General features: G+C 46.7%; 1 protein-coding gene across 2 annotated transcripts in view; it reads right to left on the reverse strand.

The window, feature by feature from the left end:
• NAAA (N-acylethanolamine acid amidase) overlaps positions 1-13830 on the reverse strand; it is a 260081-nt gene that overhangs the window by 82626 nt on the left and 163625 nt on the right. For both annotated transcript variants that reach the window (XM_069236844.1, XM_069236845.1), the window contains exon 6: positions 5031-5203. In XM_069236844.1, coding sequence (XP_069092945.1) covers positions 5031-5203 — 173 coding nt within the window. The remainder of the gene's footprint in view (positions 1-5030; positions 5204-13830) is intronic.

The following is a 13830-nucleotide window of genomic DNA, read 5'->3' on the forward strand; positions in this document are numbered from 1 at the left end:
ACTGGCCACTCAGAGCAGTCCAGTGTGCCAGCAGCACCTCTGTTTCCAAGATGACAGAGGTCTGGAGCACACTGGAGGAGCTCTGGGCACCTCCCAGGGGAGGTACAGGTCAGGGGAGTGGTCACTCCCCTTTCCTTTGTCCAGTTTCGCGCCAGAGCAGGGCTAAGGGGTCCCTGAACCGGTGTAGACTGGCTTATGCAGAAATGGGCACCAAATGTGCCCATGAAAGCATTTCCAGAGGCTGGGGGAGGCTACTCCTCCCCTGCCTTCACACCATTTTCCAAAGGGAGAGGGTGTAACACCCTCTCTCAGAGGAAGTCCTTTGTTCTGCCATCCTGGGCCAGGCCTGGCTGGACCCCAGGAGGGCAGATGCCTGTCTGAGGGGTTGGCAGCAGCAGCAGCTGCAGTGAAACCCCGGGAAAGGCAGTTTGGCAGTACCAGGGTCTGTGCTACAGACCAATGGGATCATGGGATTGTGCCAACTATGCCAGGATGGTATAGAGGGGGCAATTCCATGATCATAGACATATTACATGGCCATATTCGGAGTTACCATTGTGAAGCTACATATAGGTAGTGACCTATATGTAGTGCACGCGTGTAATGGTGTCCCCGCACTCACAAAGTCTGGGGAATTGGCCCTGAACAATGTGGGGGCACCTTGGCTAGTGCCAGGGTGCCCTCACACTAAGTAACTTAGCACCCAACCTTTACCAGGTAAAGGTTAGACATATAGGTGACTTATAAGTTACTTAAGTGCAGTGTAAAATGGCTGTGAAATAACGTGGACGTTATTTCACTCAGGCTGCAGTGGCAGGCCTGTGTAAGAATTGTCAGAGCTCCCTATGGGTGGCAAAAGAAATGCTGCAGCCCATAGGGATCTCCTGGAACCCCAATACCCTGGGTACCTCAGTACCATATACTAGGGAATTATAAGGGTGTTCCAGTAAGCCAATGTAAATTGGTAAAATTGGTCACTAGCCTGTTAGTGACAATTTGAAAGAAATGAGAGAGCATAACCACTGAGGTTCTGATTAGCAGAGCCTCAGTGAGACAGTTAGTCATAACACAGGTAACACATTCAGGCACACTTATGAGCACTGGGGCCCTGACTAGCAGGGTCCCAGTGACACATACAACTAAAACAACATATATACAGTGAAAAATGGGGGTAACATGCCAGGCAAGATGGTACTTTCCTACAGTGCGGTCCAGGCGCGGACCGGTGCAGACGGGCTTGCCTTAGGCACGCCTTTGGCGTGCCAGCGGCCCGCCCGCTTTGCGGCCTCCATATGAGGGCAGAGGGAGGGAGGAGCAGCTGGGAGGTGGGAGCGGGGCGGACAATGGGAGTGAAGGGGGCGGGGCAGCAGGGGCTCAGCAGCAAGGGAAAAACCCGGGGAAAAACCCAGGGGAAAAACGGCGGGAAAAGACGGCGGGAGAGGGACAACAGAGCACAGGGGTACAGAAAGCAAAACACAGGGGCACAGAATGAAAAAACGAAGTGGCACAGAGGCCAAGCGCAGGGGTACAGAAAAAAGGGAGCGAGTAGTCAGGCGGCAAAAGCGGCAACGGAGGTTCAACCCACAGGGGGGTGCGTGGCAGATGGGGGGAGCGACCTGCCTGGTGACCAGCCTTGTGATTGTGTTTGGCTGTAATAGAAGTGCATTTACAAGCTGATCTATCTAGGTCGAGACTAGGCAGCGCATGGGCTGTCACTCTGAGACATGCTCTAAACACTTTATGGGCTCACATCCAAACCATTTCCTTTTTATTCCTCACTTTGATTGTCCTTCAAAAAGTCTTCCTCGCTAGTGGTTCATCTTTCTTCTTTGTCCCGGCTTGTTGTCATCTGTATCCTTCCCACAGAGCACCGCCTAACTTCTGTATATTTAAGCTTTCATCTTTATGGGATGTTTTTCAGGGACTCTTTTTTTCTTTCACGCTCGCCACTTTAAGCTTCGTTGTGGGCAGTATATTGTTCCTGGCCCAGTGCAGCACCTTCAACGGTCTTGGCAACCCCCTCCCACAACACTGCTTGTATATGACATGCCACACAGCACACAGACAAATTATGTCGAAGGTCTCACCATAGTAGTAAATCCCCATTGCCCATTTTCACAACCAAAGTCATGTCTTTGTTTGGTCAGTCGTTTCATAATTTTATGCCTGTACTTCTAAATTTAATATGGATCGGAATAATGTATTTAATTCCCTTTGTGCTTACCACAAAAAGCCTGATACTATTTAATGGGTATCACTGTTAATACAAAAGTAATTGTAAATCAGGTTGAAGAAGGATATGATTATAGTCCTCCTACGTCAGTGGAATGTGATGTTTTTTGGCTTTGAAAATGTGGTCACCGTATCAAAGGAGTTGTATTAGTTATTTCCAGAATAAAATATATTGTTTTGCCATGCAAGTGAAAGTTCATTTTGTGGCCACTTCTGCCCAAGTAAAGATTGCGTCCACAGCAGCAGCTGTAGGGTTAGCCTCCAGAGAGCCTGTCCATCCCATAAACCACACAGCACACATTCAGCAGAAGAGTGTGCTTCATTTGCTAGTTGCATGTCTAGTTTTTTGGCTTGAGACAAACAGGTGAGCAGTGCCTATGGGGGTTGTGGTGGAGAAGGGGAGTGGGGGTGCCGGTTGAGAAGTGATAGGGTTCTCATTGTTAGAAAGGAGCCTTGACTTTTTTTTTGGTATGCCCACTGGGAAGGACTTCTGGAAAATTGAGACAGCTCTTTAATAATTTAAGCTCAGGTGATTTGCTTTTCATTGATGACAAGTGAACACATGTCCCCTTCTTTATGAGCCCACAGGACACCAGTCAGTGTTGGCATTGTCGTTATTAGACACTTTGCAAGTGCCTGCAGGAGGTGCTGTGGTGTCCACCAGAATCTGTATTATGAAAGCAAGCAAGTTTTTGTAGTCGTCTGCAATTGAGATCGGCCTCCTACAGTGTGTCATTAAGGTCACAAAAGACTCACGGTGACTAACATTCTAAGCTGATCCAAAACATCTTCAAAAGCAGGGGAGGACAGGGAAGAGGGAAACTGATAAATGGCGGGGACCAATAGAAATGAATACAGAGGTAAGAAAATGTATGAACAACATGAATTAAGACATTGCAAAATATAACTGCCTGCTGTAAGGATGATGTCCACTGCTGCTCTTCACCTATATGGCAGTTATCTAGACTAGCATCAGTAGCTCTGTAAAAACTGTGTAGTAACTCGGGGACCTGTTGGTACCTGCGGTCAGACCCATATAAGCCATGTGCGCATCCACAGATGGTTGGGTCTCCTCTCTTCCATGCCATCCTGTTCTCTCTTTCCTGTCCTCTCTTCCCCGACACTCTGTTCTCTCTTCTCTATTACAACACCCTTCTTATCTGTCACTTCTCCTTCACTTCCGTATGCCCCTGTATGCCCTCTTCCCCATCTTCCTGTTACTCCATCTTCTCTCTTTTGCATTCTCTTCCCAGTCAATCTATCTGTTCTTTAGTCTACCCTCTCTCCTACCTGTCGCTCTTATCCATTGTTTATCCATGTCTCTGTCCTCTGTTCCCTATCATTCTACCATCTGTCATTCTGCCTTCACACAAGTCACTCGGCCCCCTATCACCATCTCTCTTCCCTTTGACTCTGCCCCCTCTTCCCTCACTGTTTTCCTCTCTTCCCTGTCACTCTTTCTCCCTTCCTTGCCATTGTACCCCCTCCTCCTTGCCATTCTGCCCCCTTTTCCCTTCCATTTTTTTCTGTCATTCGCCCCTCTCTTTCCTGCAGCTTTTAGGTTGAGCCTAAGCAGCACACATGTGCTGTCTTGGAGACATGCTGTATTCAATATAGGACTTTGATCCCACTTGCTGCTTACCACAGGTTGACTCCAATGTTGCTCTTCTAAGCTGCCTCCTAATTAGTTCACATACTTGGTACATGACTTCTGTTTTGAGGAGCACCGGCCTAGTACAGATTATTTCCACTTGATTAGTGGCTGTCTGCTCTGATGCAGGTACTATTTCTTCTACCCCTCCCCCATTCCCCCAGTCCTCTTTGCCCCATTCCGGTTCTGGCGCTGTGCTTCAGAAACCAATTACTCTCCTCCTGCTTGCCCCATACCCCTCCAGCAAGGTCACATTAATATTATTATATTTATAGGCACTGCCACAGAGAGATCAAGTGATTTGCCCAGCATCACAAAATGCACAGTACTTCAAGGTGGAATATGACTATAAAAAACACTGCATTGAAAGTCAAGCTTCTCTAGACAAAATAGACAACGTCATTCTGGGTTTTATTTTTTTACTAATTTTACAATTAATTTATTTGCGAAAACCTCTGAATGCATAGAAATGTTAAGTATTTTGTGTAACTTTCTAAAACTGTAATGCTCTAATGGAGTTTAGAGAGAATGACATTTTAGATTAACTGGGACAATAATATAGAGTCACTCATGAGTAATGAGAGATTACTACACAGAGGCCCCTAGAACCAATCTACAGTCGTTTTGCATACTTACAATTGGAGACACTAGGATCAAGGCAAGGTGCTTTCGCCAATTATCACACAATTATCATGCAATTTTATTTATTTATTTTTTGAAAAACTTCATGTCCTGGTTCAACACGTTGACACTAGAATAGATCTTTTAACTCCATTTACCAAAGCCATTTCTTCGGATCACTTTGCGGGTATGAGGCACTTCAGGCTTTGTCATTTACAAAGCCAATAGCTCTAACTCTTGCAAATGCGAAACCTATTGCATTGCAAATGCTTGTTTCTTCTTCGGGCTAGAGATTACTTTCACTTGCACACCTAAAATCACCAATCTTAAGGACATGGAAAGCATGCCTTTTAAATCTATATCTTGTAACCTTGTTTCTGTCATGTTTAAGAAAACATTTTTCACAAATTAGCTGTACATGAAAATAGTATTTCGAATATTACTTAGGTTGGGCTAGAGAGACAACAGACAATGGAGTAATCTCTTCTTTACTTGTTCTGCATGATCCTTGTCTCACTTAACTCACCCTCCTTGTAAAGGATCAAGAGGCCATATGTCTGCTGGCCCGGTTCGGTCTCTTGTTATAACAACACCCTCTTTGGGCGCTACTCCTCCAACAATGTAGTAAACATCAGTAATGATTGGTGTTTTGGCGAGATGTAGAACAGCTGCCTGAAAATCTTCTGCTTCACTCAGTGTCTACATGGAAACAAGATATGAATAATCTCTACTCTTACAGTAAGAAGAAAAAAAACTACAAACCTTAAGGAGAACATATACATTAGAAAATAAAATTAGAATACAGCAAGATCCACAATACTCTAAATTAACAAACTCGTTATATATTTCTGTACATTTTTAGAATTATTATTTCTTCGTATTACTTCATCATTGGCAAAAGCGTCGTCTTAAAACACTTCGAATATTCACATCTGCTTCTTAACTCTGGCAGAGACAGCATAGGGCATATCACAAAGCTAATGCAAACTGCAAAGTGAAGAGCAATGAGATTATCCGCAGAAGTCACTGGCTCCTGATCCATTGGTCACATTCATCAGACATGGGCTGAATGTAACTTTCATGAAGTATCCAGTTTTGTCATTTCACTAAGTCATATGGTACCTGATTATGGAAATGTAATGAATGCACATAGGGAGAGACGTCATTTTTGTTCCTTTGCGTTTTGCAAGTGGATGTTGTCCTTGCTGCTAGGCGCCTTTCCACAAAGTACATTTATGCAAATCACTGTGAGAAATGTGTGGCCTTGTGTATTTTCTGCAAGATTTACCCTTTACAAGCCAAGCTGTTGGATGCTCTTTTGTTCATTTTGCCTGTGGCTCCGCAAGGCATACTATTAAAGGTTATCTGACTTCCATTTCGTCCTTTCTATGTTTGCCGGACCAATCATTCTTGTTTAAATCACCTGTTGTGATGAGTTTTAGAAAGGGTCTGACACACATATTCAGTCTAGACCGTTTGTGATTCCACAATGGATCCTCAACTAGGTCTTGATACTTCTCATGTGTAAACCCTTCAAGTCAATACATAGCTGCTCACCCAGTCTCTGGACAGTCTTCTTCATTGCAATTACTTAAGCTCACCTCATGAGTAAGCTTCTGCACTGTCGGTGAAACCACCCAAAACCACCTTTTTCCCCAGACAAACTGGTGTAGAGGAGTTGGGTGGGATTCTTTCTTTCCGAAAGTTATGACTCCTTTCCATATTGAGCAGTCTATATCCCTGCCAGCTCTTTTGCCCTCTCACCTCTCGAAAGAGGGGAAAAAAGCTTCATTAATTGGACTACAAAAGGGCTTTAAGTTCACATACTGATCGTACCAAAGACCACTGTGTGAAGATCATTTTTGTCACATTCTCCAGGGTGAAAAAGAGGAGGGCAATGCAGAAAAGATACCTGTTGCGGTAGCTAGTCCTCTGCTTTAAGATCTGCTACGCCCAGGCCAAGAAGGAGCAGCCAGAAGGTTTTTGAGCCCAGTACACCAGGGCTTAAGCTGCTACACTGCTTTGGCATGTGAAGTAGTGCTTGTCCTTAACATCTGCCAGGCTGCAATGTTGGTATTGGCGTATACGTTAATGTAGCACTACTGCCTTGACAGACAGGTCCAGGTGGAGGGACATTTTGCCAGCATGGTCCTGCAGGATGTTTTGGTCTGAGTACACTTCACAGACCCCCCACCAGAGGAGGTACTACATTGGTATCTATTACAAGGCGAGGATTCTGTGGTTGGAAATATGCATCAGAAGAATAAGTTATTTGCCTATGGTAATGCTCTTTTTGGTGGATACTCTATCTAACTGCAGGTTCCTCACCACCCTTCCACCTCCCATTTTGTGCAGTGGCCTCTTTTGTCCGAAAAAAAGGAATCCCCGCACTGGTACCAAAAACCTGGTGATGCTTCAAATCTGACAGTGTGGAAAGGGAAAAAAATGAGAAAGAGATACCAACACAAATGTGGAACTTTTATGTGGTGCACTCTGTCACTTTCAGGGTTCTACAGAGTCAATATAGACTGCACTGCACCACCTGGCAGCACACCGAAAAATTACTGGAGAAAAGGTTCCAGATCTAGTCTGACACCTGGAGAGTACTCTAAGCTGAGAAAGTTATGGTTAAATAGATTACCCAACAGAATGAGTGTTACCAAAGGTAAGTAACTTGTTTTTCATGCCATCTTATTTTGTCAAATAATGTATTACCAGTAGTAAATAAACAAAGAATGCAATCCTTCTTCATCAATTTTTCTTGTTAGCATTAGGACCCGTGGCACCCTTTCTACACCACTGCGGTTTTGCAACATTTGGTTTTGGTCCTGGGGCTATGAGATACCAAACCAGAAAAACTCCAAACACATATTTCCACAAGGGTTTCTTCTGACAGCATTTTCTAAGTTCTCTATGGTTTTGCATCTTGCAGGAGTTCGAATATACCGAAGTCCAACTTGTCCCTCTAATCCATAATCAACCAGCCACCTGGCCAGTGAGACACTTGAAATAAGCCAGTCTGTTTTTAGATACAGAATTACCCCTCCCATCTTTTAGTCCCTACTTTTGACATATCATTTACCTAATCGGTCTTGGCATGGTTGCCTCAGATTCAAAAGTTCTCCACAACAATTAGATTTTAAAGGTCCTCTTAAGTTTGAGTGAACCTCTCTGTCACAGATCTAATTTCTCATGCCACCCTCTCTTGATGGAATTACATCAATGTTTGCTTCATTTAAACATGGTGCGTGGGATGGTCTGCTATGGCCCTACTGTATATGACCAACTGCTGTATAGCGAAACATCATATTTGGAAGGTAATCCAGCCCATGCCCTGGAAAGCTCTGACAGTATCCACTATAAAACTTTCAGGTGGTGTGGCCTGGCAAGATGGAGGTTAGGACGTAGCCAAGCCCTACTCCTGGTCTCCCTGGCTTACTCCTGCGAAATTCTGCTCTGTAGGTTATGTACACGGACTGCAGGGAAGAGTATCCTTTTCTACAACCTGTTGCAAGAGAGTCCTGGATGAATATATCTGGCGTTTGCCAGCTGCCAGTCTCAACCACGAGTTGGGGGAAGGCCCGAATTTACTGACTGCAGAGGGGAGCATTATGAGCAGAGGAGCTGAGGCCAAGGCTACTTGGCCCCGGAGTGGGCCTGCATCGAGGTATTCCCAGCATGCTCACCCCTCCTCCAGTCTGGCCGAATGAGATATGGCCGGTGCCGAGTTCAGCTGGGGTGGGATCACTGCAGGGACAGATTAATTTAAAATTAAAAGAAGTGTCTGGACACCGAGACAGTTCTCTAAAAACAGGGACTGTCCGGGGAAATCCGGGACATCTGCTCACCCTAGCAGAGCACTAGGGAGAAGTTAGATTGAACAGGAGACAGATCTGGGTGTTGGACACATGGGGTTCCTCAACTTGTGGAAAGGGTGAGGAGCTGCAGGGCTCAGTACACACTAGGCACATTCCAGGTAAGGTCTTCCAGTGGTTGAAGTGGGGGCGCCTGTGGAGTCATGGCCTTTAGAACTATCGCTGTTGGTGCTGGGAGACTGGGGGAAGGAGGCCCCGAGCAGTGCTGGCAGGCTGTATGGGGATATTTGGGGGCAGAACGGCAAGAGGCCTGTGCCCCAGTGTATTACCAACCTTTTCCTGATGGACGGAATTTCCATGGGGGGGGGGGGGCACTAAAGCAGCCGGAAGGGTTGTAGAGGTGCCCTTGGAGTGCCTGGTAGATTTCCTGAGACTGTTGGGGCTCGCTGATGCAATGGAATACCAGGGGGGCCCTTTGTATATATGGCATTGAGATACACATAAGTAGCACTATAACAAGTACACCACGCCGGGCAGCCGTCCCATCAGATTACCCGACAGTGGGGTGCAGAATCCAAGACTGCCTCCCCAGAGAGATCAGGGGACCCTTCACATGCAGATCTGATAACAGCAATACAGGGATCTCACACGGCACTGGAGCATAAGATAGAGACTGTCTCTATTGCTGTAAATCTACTTAGAGCTGACTTGAAAAAAGTAGGTAACAAAGTGGCAGAGGGTAACACTTAAAGTCTGCAGGGGAATGTATCACAGCTTAAGCAACAAATGGCTAAGATGACTTCCACAAATCATGAGTTGTAACTAAGGGTGGAGGAGGAAGAGGGGCAAGTATGCTTCAATAAAATTAGGTTCCTGGGTTTCCCAGAGAGGGTCAAAGGGGTGTAAGGGGAGGACTTTAGACAACATTCCTTGCGGCCTAGGGATCTCTCAGAGTTTTTACGAGTAAGCAAGCTAATAGGACACTGGTTCCTCCACCCCCATCCTGCCCCTCCCCAAGGGCGATTAAAGCTCAAATCTTAAACTTACAGGGCAGGGACTGCCTTTTGCCTGCTTCTAGAGAGCAGGAGTGTAGGAGGCTGGACTGGCTTGTAGTGAGTAACTAGGGGTACTTACACCTTGCACCAGGCCCAGTTATCCCTTATTAGTGTATAAGGTGTCTAGCAGCATAGGCTGATAGATAATGGTAGCTTAGCAGAGCAGCTTAGGCTGAACTAGGAGACGAGTGAAGCTCCTACAGTACCACTTAGTGTCATATGCACAATATCATAAGAAAACACAATACACAGATATACTAAAAATAAAGGTACTTTATTTTTATGACAATATGCCAAAAGTATCTCAGTGAGTACCCTCAGTATGAGGATAGCAAATATACACAAGATATATGTACACAATACCAAAATATGCAGTAATAGTATTAGAAAACAGTGCAAACAATGTATAGTTACAATAGGATGCAATGGAGACACATAGGGATAGGGGCAACACAAACCATATACTCCAGAAGTGGAATGCGAACCACGAATGGACCCCAAACCTATGTGACCTTGTAGAGGGTCGCTGGGACTATTAGAAAATAGTCAGGGTTAGAAAAATAGCCCACCCCAAGACCCTGAAAAGTGAGTGCAAAGTGCACTAAAGTTCCCCAAAGGACATAGAAGTCGTGATAGGGGAATTCTGCAGGAAAGACACAAACCAACGATGGATTTCCAGTTGAGGGTACCTGTGGAACAAGGGGACCAAGTCCAAAAGTCACAAGCAAGTCAGAGATGGGCAGATGCCCAGGAAATGCCAGCTGTGGGTGCAAAGATGCTGCTACTGGACAGTAGAAGCGTAGGTTTCTGCAAGAACGACAAGGGCTAGAGACTTCCCCTTTGGAGGACGGATCCCTCACGCCGTGGAGAGTTGTGCAGAAATGTTTTCCCGCCGAAAGACCGCCAACAAGCCTTGCTAGCTGCAAATCGTGCAGTTAGTGTTTTTGGATGCTGCAATGGCCTAGGAGGGACCAGGATGTCGCCAATTGCATCTGGGGACAGAGGGGGCGTCGAGCAAGACAAGGAGCCCTCTCAGCAGCAGGCAGCACCCGCAGAAGTGCCAGAAACAGGCACTACGAGGATGCGTGAAACGGTGCTCACCCGAAGTCGCACAAAGGAGTCACACGTCGCCGGAGAACAACTTAGGAGGTCGTGCAATGCAGGTTAGAGTGCCGTGGACCCAGGCTGGACTGTGCACAAAGGATTTCCGCCGGAAGTGCACGGAGGCCGGAGTAGCTGCAAAAGTCGCGGTTTCCAGCAATGCAGTCTGGCGTGGGGAGGCAAGGACTTACCTCCACCAAACTTGGGCTGAAGAGTCACTGGACTGTGGGAGTCACTTGGACAGAGTTGCTGGATTCAAGGGACCTCGCTCGTCGTGCTGAGAGGAGACCCAAGGTACCGGTGATGCAGTTCTTTGGTGCCTGCGGTTGCAGGGGGATGATTCCGTCGACCCACGGGAGATTTCTTCGGAGCTTCAAGTGCAGAGAGGAGGCAGACTACCCCCACAGCATGCACCACCAGGAAAACAGTCGAGAAGGCGGCAGGATCAGCGTTACAGAGTTGCAGTAGTCGTCTTTGCTACTATGTTGCAGTTTTGCAGGCTTCCAGCGCGGTCAGCAGTCGATTCCTTGGCAGAAGGTGAAGAGAGAGATGCAGAGGAACTCGGATGAGCTCTTGCATTTGTTATCTAAGGAAGACCCTAAATAGCCAGAAAAGAGGGTTTGGCTACCTAGGAGAGAGGATAGGCTAGCAACACCTGAAGGAGCCTATCAGAAGGAGTCTCTGACGTCACCTGGTGGCACTGGCCACTCAGAGCAGTCCAGTGTGCCAGCAGCACCTCTGTTTCCAAGATGGCAGCGGTCTGGAGCACACTGGAGGAGCTCTGGACACCTCCCAGGGGAGGTGCAGGTCAGGGGAGTGGTCACTCCCCTTTCCTTTGTCCAGTTTCGCGCCAGAGCAGGGCTAAGGGGTCCCTGAACCGGTGTAGACTGGCTTATGCAGAAATGGGCACCATGTGTGCCCATGAAAGCATTTCCGGAGGCTGGGGGAGGCTACTCCTCCCCTGCCTTCACACCATTTTCCAAAGGGAGAGGGTGTAACACCCTCTCTCAGAGGAAGTCCTTTGTTCTGCCATCCTGGGCCAGGCCTGTCTGGACCCCAGGAGGGCAGATGCCTGTCTGAGGGGTTGGCAGCAGCAGCAGCTGCAGTGAAACCCCGGGAAAGGCAGTTTGGCAGTACCAGGGTCTGTGCTACAGACCACTGGGATCATGGGATTGTGCCAACTATGCCAGGATGGTATAGAGGGGGCAATTCCATGATCATAGACATATTACATGGCCATATTCGGAGTTACCATTGTGAAGCTACATATAGGTAGTGACCTATATGTAGTGCACGCGTGTAATGGTGTCCCCGTACTCACAACGTCCGGGGAATTGGCCCTGAACAATGTGGGGGCACCTTGGCTAGTGCCAGGGTGCCCACACACTAAGTAACTTAGCACCCAACCTTTACCATGTAAAGGTTAGACATATAGGTGACTTATAAGTTACTTAAGTGCAGTGTAAAATGGCTGTGAAATAACGTGGACGTTATTTCACTCAGGCTGCAGTGGCAGGCCTGTGTAAGAATTGTCAGAGCTCCCTATGGGTGGCAAAAGAAATGCTGCAGCCCATAGGGATCTCCTGGAACCCCAATACCCTGGGTACCTCAGTACCATATACTAGGGAATTATAAGGGTGTTCCAGTAAGCCAATGTAAATTAGTAAAGTTGGTCACTAGCCTGTTAGTGACAATTTGAAAGAAATGAGAGAGCATAACCACTGAGGTTCTGATTAGCAGAGCCTCAGTGAGACAGTTAGTCATAACACAGGTAACACATTCTGGCACACTTATGAGCACTGGGGCCCTGACTAGCAGGGTCCCAGTGACACATACAACTAAAACAACATATATACAGTGAAAAATGGGGGTAACATGCCAGGCAAGATGGTACTTTCCTACACAACCCCCCCCAAACGAAGGACAATAAGACTAGCCATGACCTGATGAGTCTTCATTGTCTAAGTGGAAATATCTGGAGAGTCCATCTGCATTGGAGTGGCTACTCCCAGGTCTATGTTCCACTGTATAGTCCATTCCCTGTAGGGATATGGACCACCTCAACAATTTAGGATTTTCACCTTTCATTTGTTTTAGCCAAAGTAGAGGTTTGTCGTCTGTCTGAACAATGAAGTGAGTGCCAAACAAGTATGGCCTCAACTTCTTCAGTGCCCAGACCACAGCAAAGGCCTCCCTCTCAATGGCAGACCAACGCTTTTCTCTAGGGGTCAACCTCCTACTAATAAAAGCAACAGGTTGATCCTGGCCCTCAGAATTAAGTTGTGATAGGACTGCCCTACTCCTAATTCAGATGCATCAGTTTGGACATAGAATTTTTTAGAGTAACAAGGGCTTTTCAGGACAGGTGCAGAGCACATGGCCTGCTTCAGCTCCTCAAAAGCTTTCTGACAGCTAGCTGTCCACAATACCTTTTTAGGCATCTTTTTGGATGTGAGGTCATTAAGAGGGGCTGCAATGGAGCCATAGTTCTTAATGAACCTCCTGTAATACCCAGTGAGGCCTAGGAAGGCTCTCACCTGAGTCTGAGTAGTAGGGGGAACCCAATCTACAATAGTTTGGATTTTCCCCTGAAGTGGTGCAATCTGTTCCCCACCAACAAGGTGTCCCAGATAAACCACCTTCCCCTGCCCTATCTGGCACTTTGAAGCCTTGATAGTGAGGCCTGCCTTTTGCAGGGCCTCTAAAACTTTCCATAGGTGGACCAGGTGATCATCCCAACTGGAGCTAAAGACAGCTATATCGTCCAAATATGCTGCACTAAAAGCTTCCAGCCCTTGCAGGACTGTGTTCACCAACCTTTGAAAAGTGGCAGGTGCATTTTTCAATCCAAAAGGCATTACTGTGAATTGGTAATGGCCTCCAATGGTTGAAAATGCAGTTTTAGGTTTAGCATCTTCTGATAATTTGATCTGCCAATACCCTGCAGTCAAATCAAAAGTGCTTAGATACTTGGCAGATGCCAGTGTATCTATGAGCTCATCTGCCCTGGGTATAGGGTGAGCATCAGTTTTGGTTACCTGGTTGAGACCTCTATAATCTACACAAAACCGCATTTCCTTCTTTCCATCCTTGGAATGAGGTTTTGGTACAAGTACCACAGGAGAAGCCCTTGGACTTTCAGAGTGCTCAACCACTCCCAGTTCTAACATTTTCTGCACCTCTTGCTTTATGCAGTCCCTGACATGGTCAGGCTGCCTATAGATTTTACTTTTGACAGGCAAGCTGTCTCCAGTATCTATAGTGTGCTCACACCAAGAAGTGGTACCTGGCACAGTAGAGAAGAGTTCAGAAAACTGACCCAGGAGATTTATGCAATGGTCTTTCTGCTCAGCAG

The sequence above is a fragment of the Pleurodeles waltl genome, chromosome 1_2 (genome assembly GCF_031143425.1).
Source record: "Pleurodeles waltl isolate 20211129_DDA chromosome 1_2, aPleWal1.hap1.20221129, whole genome shotgun sequence".
Lineage (NCBI taxonomy): Eukaryota > Metazoa > Chordata > Amphibia > Caudata > Salamandridae > Pleurodeles > Pleurodeles waltl.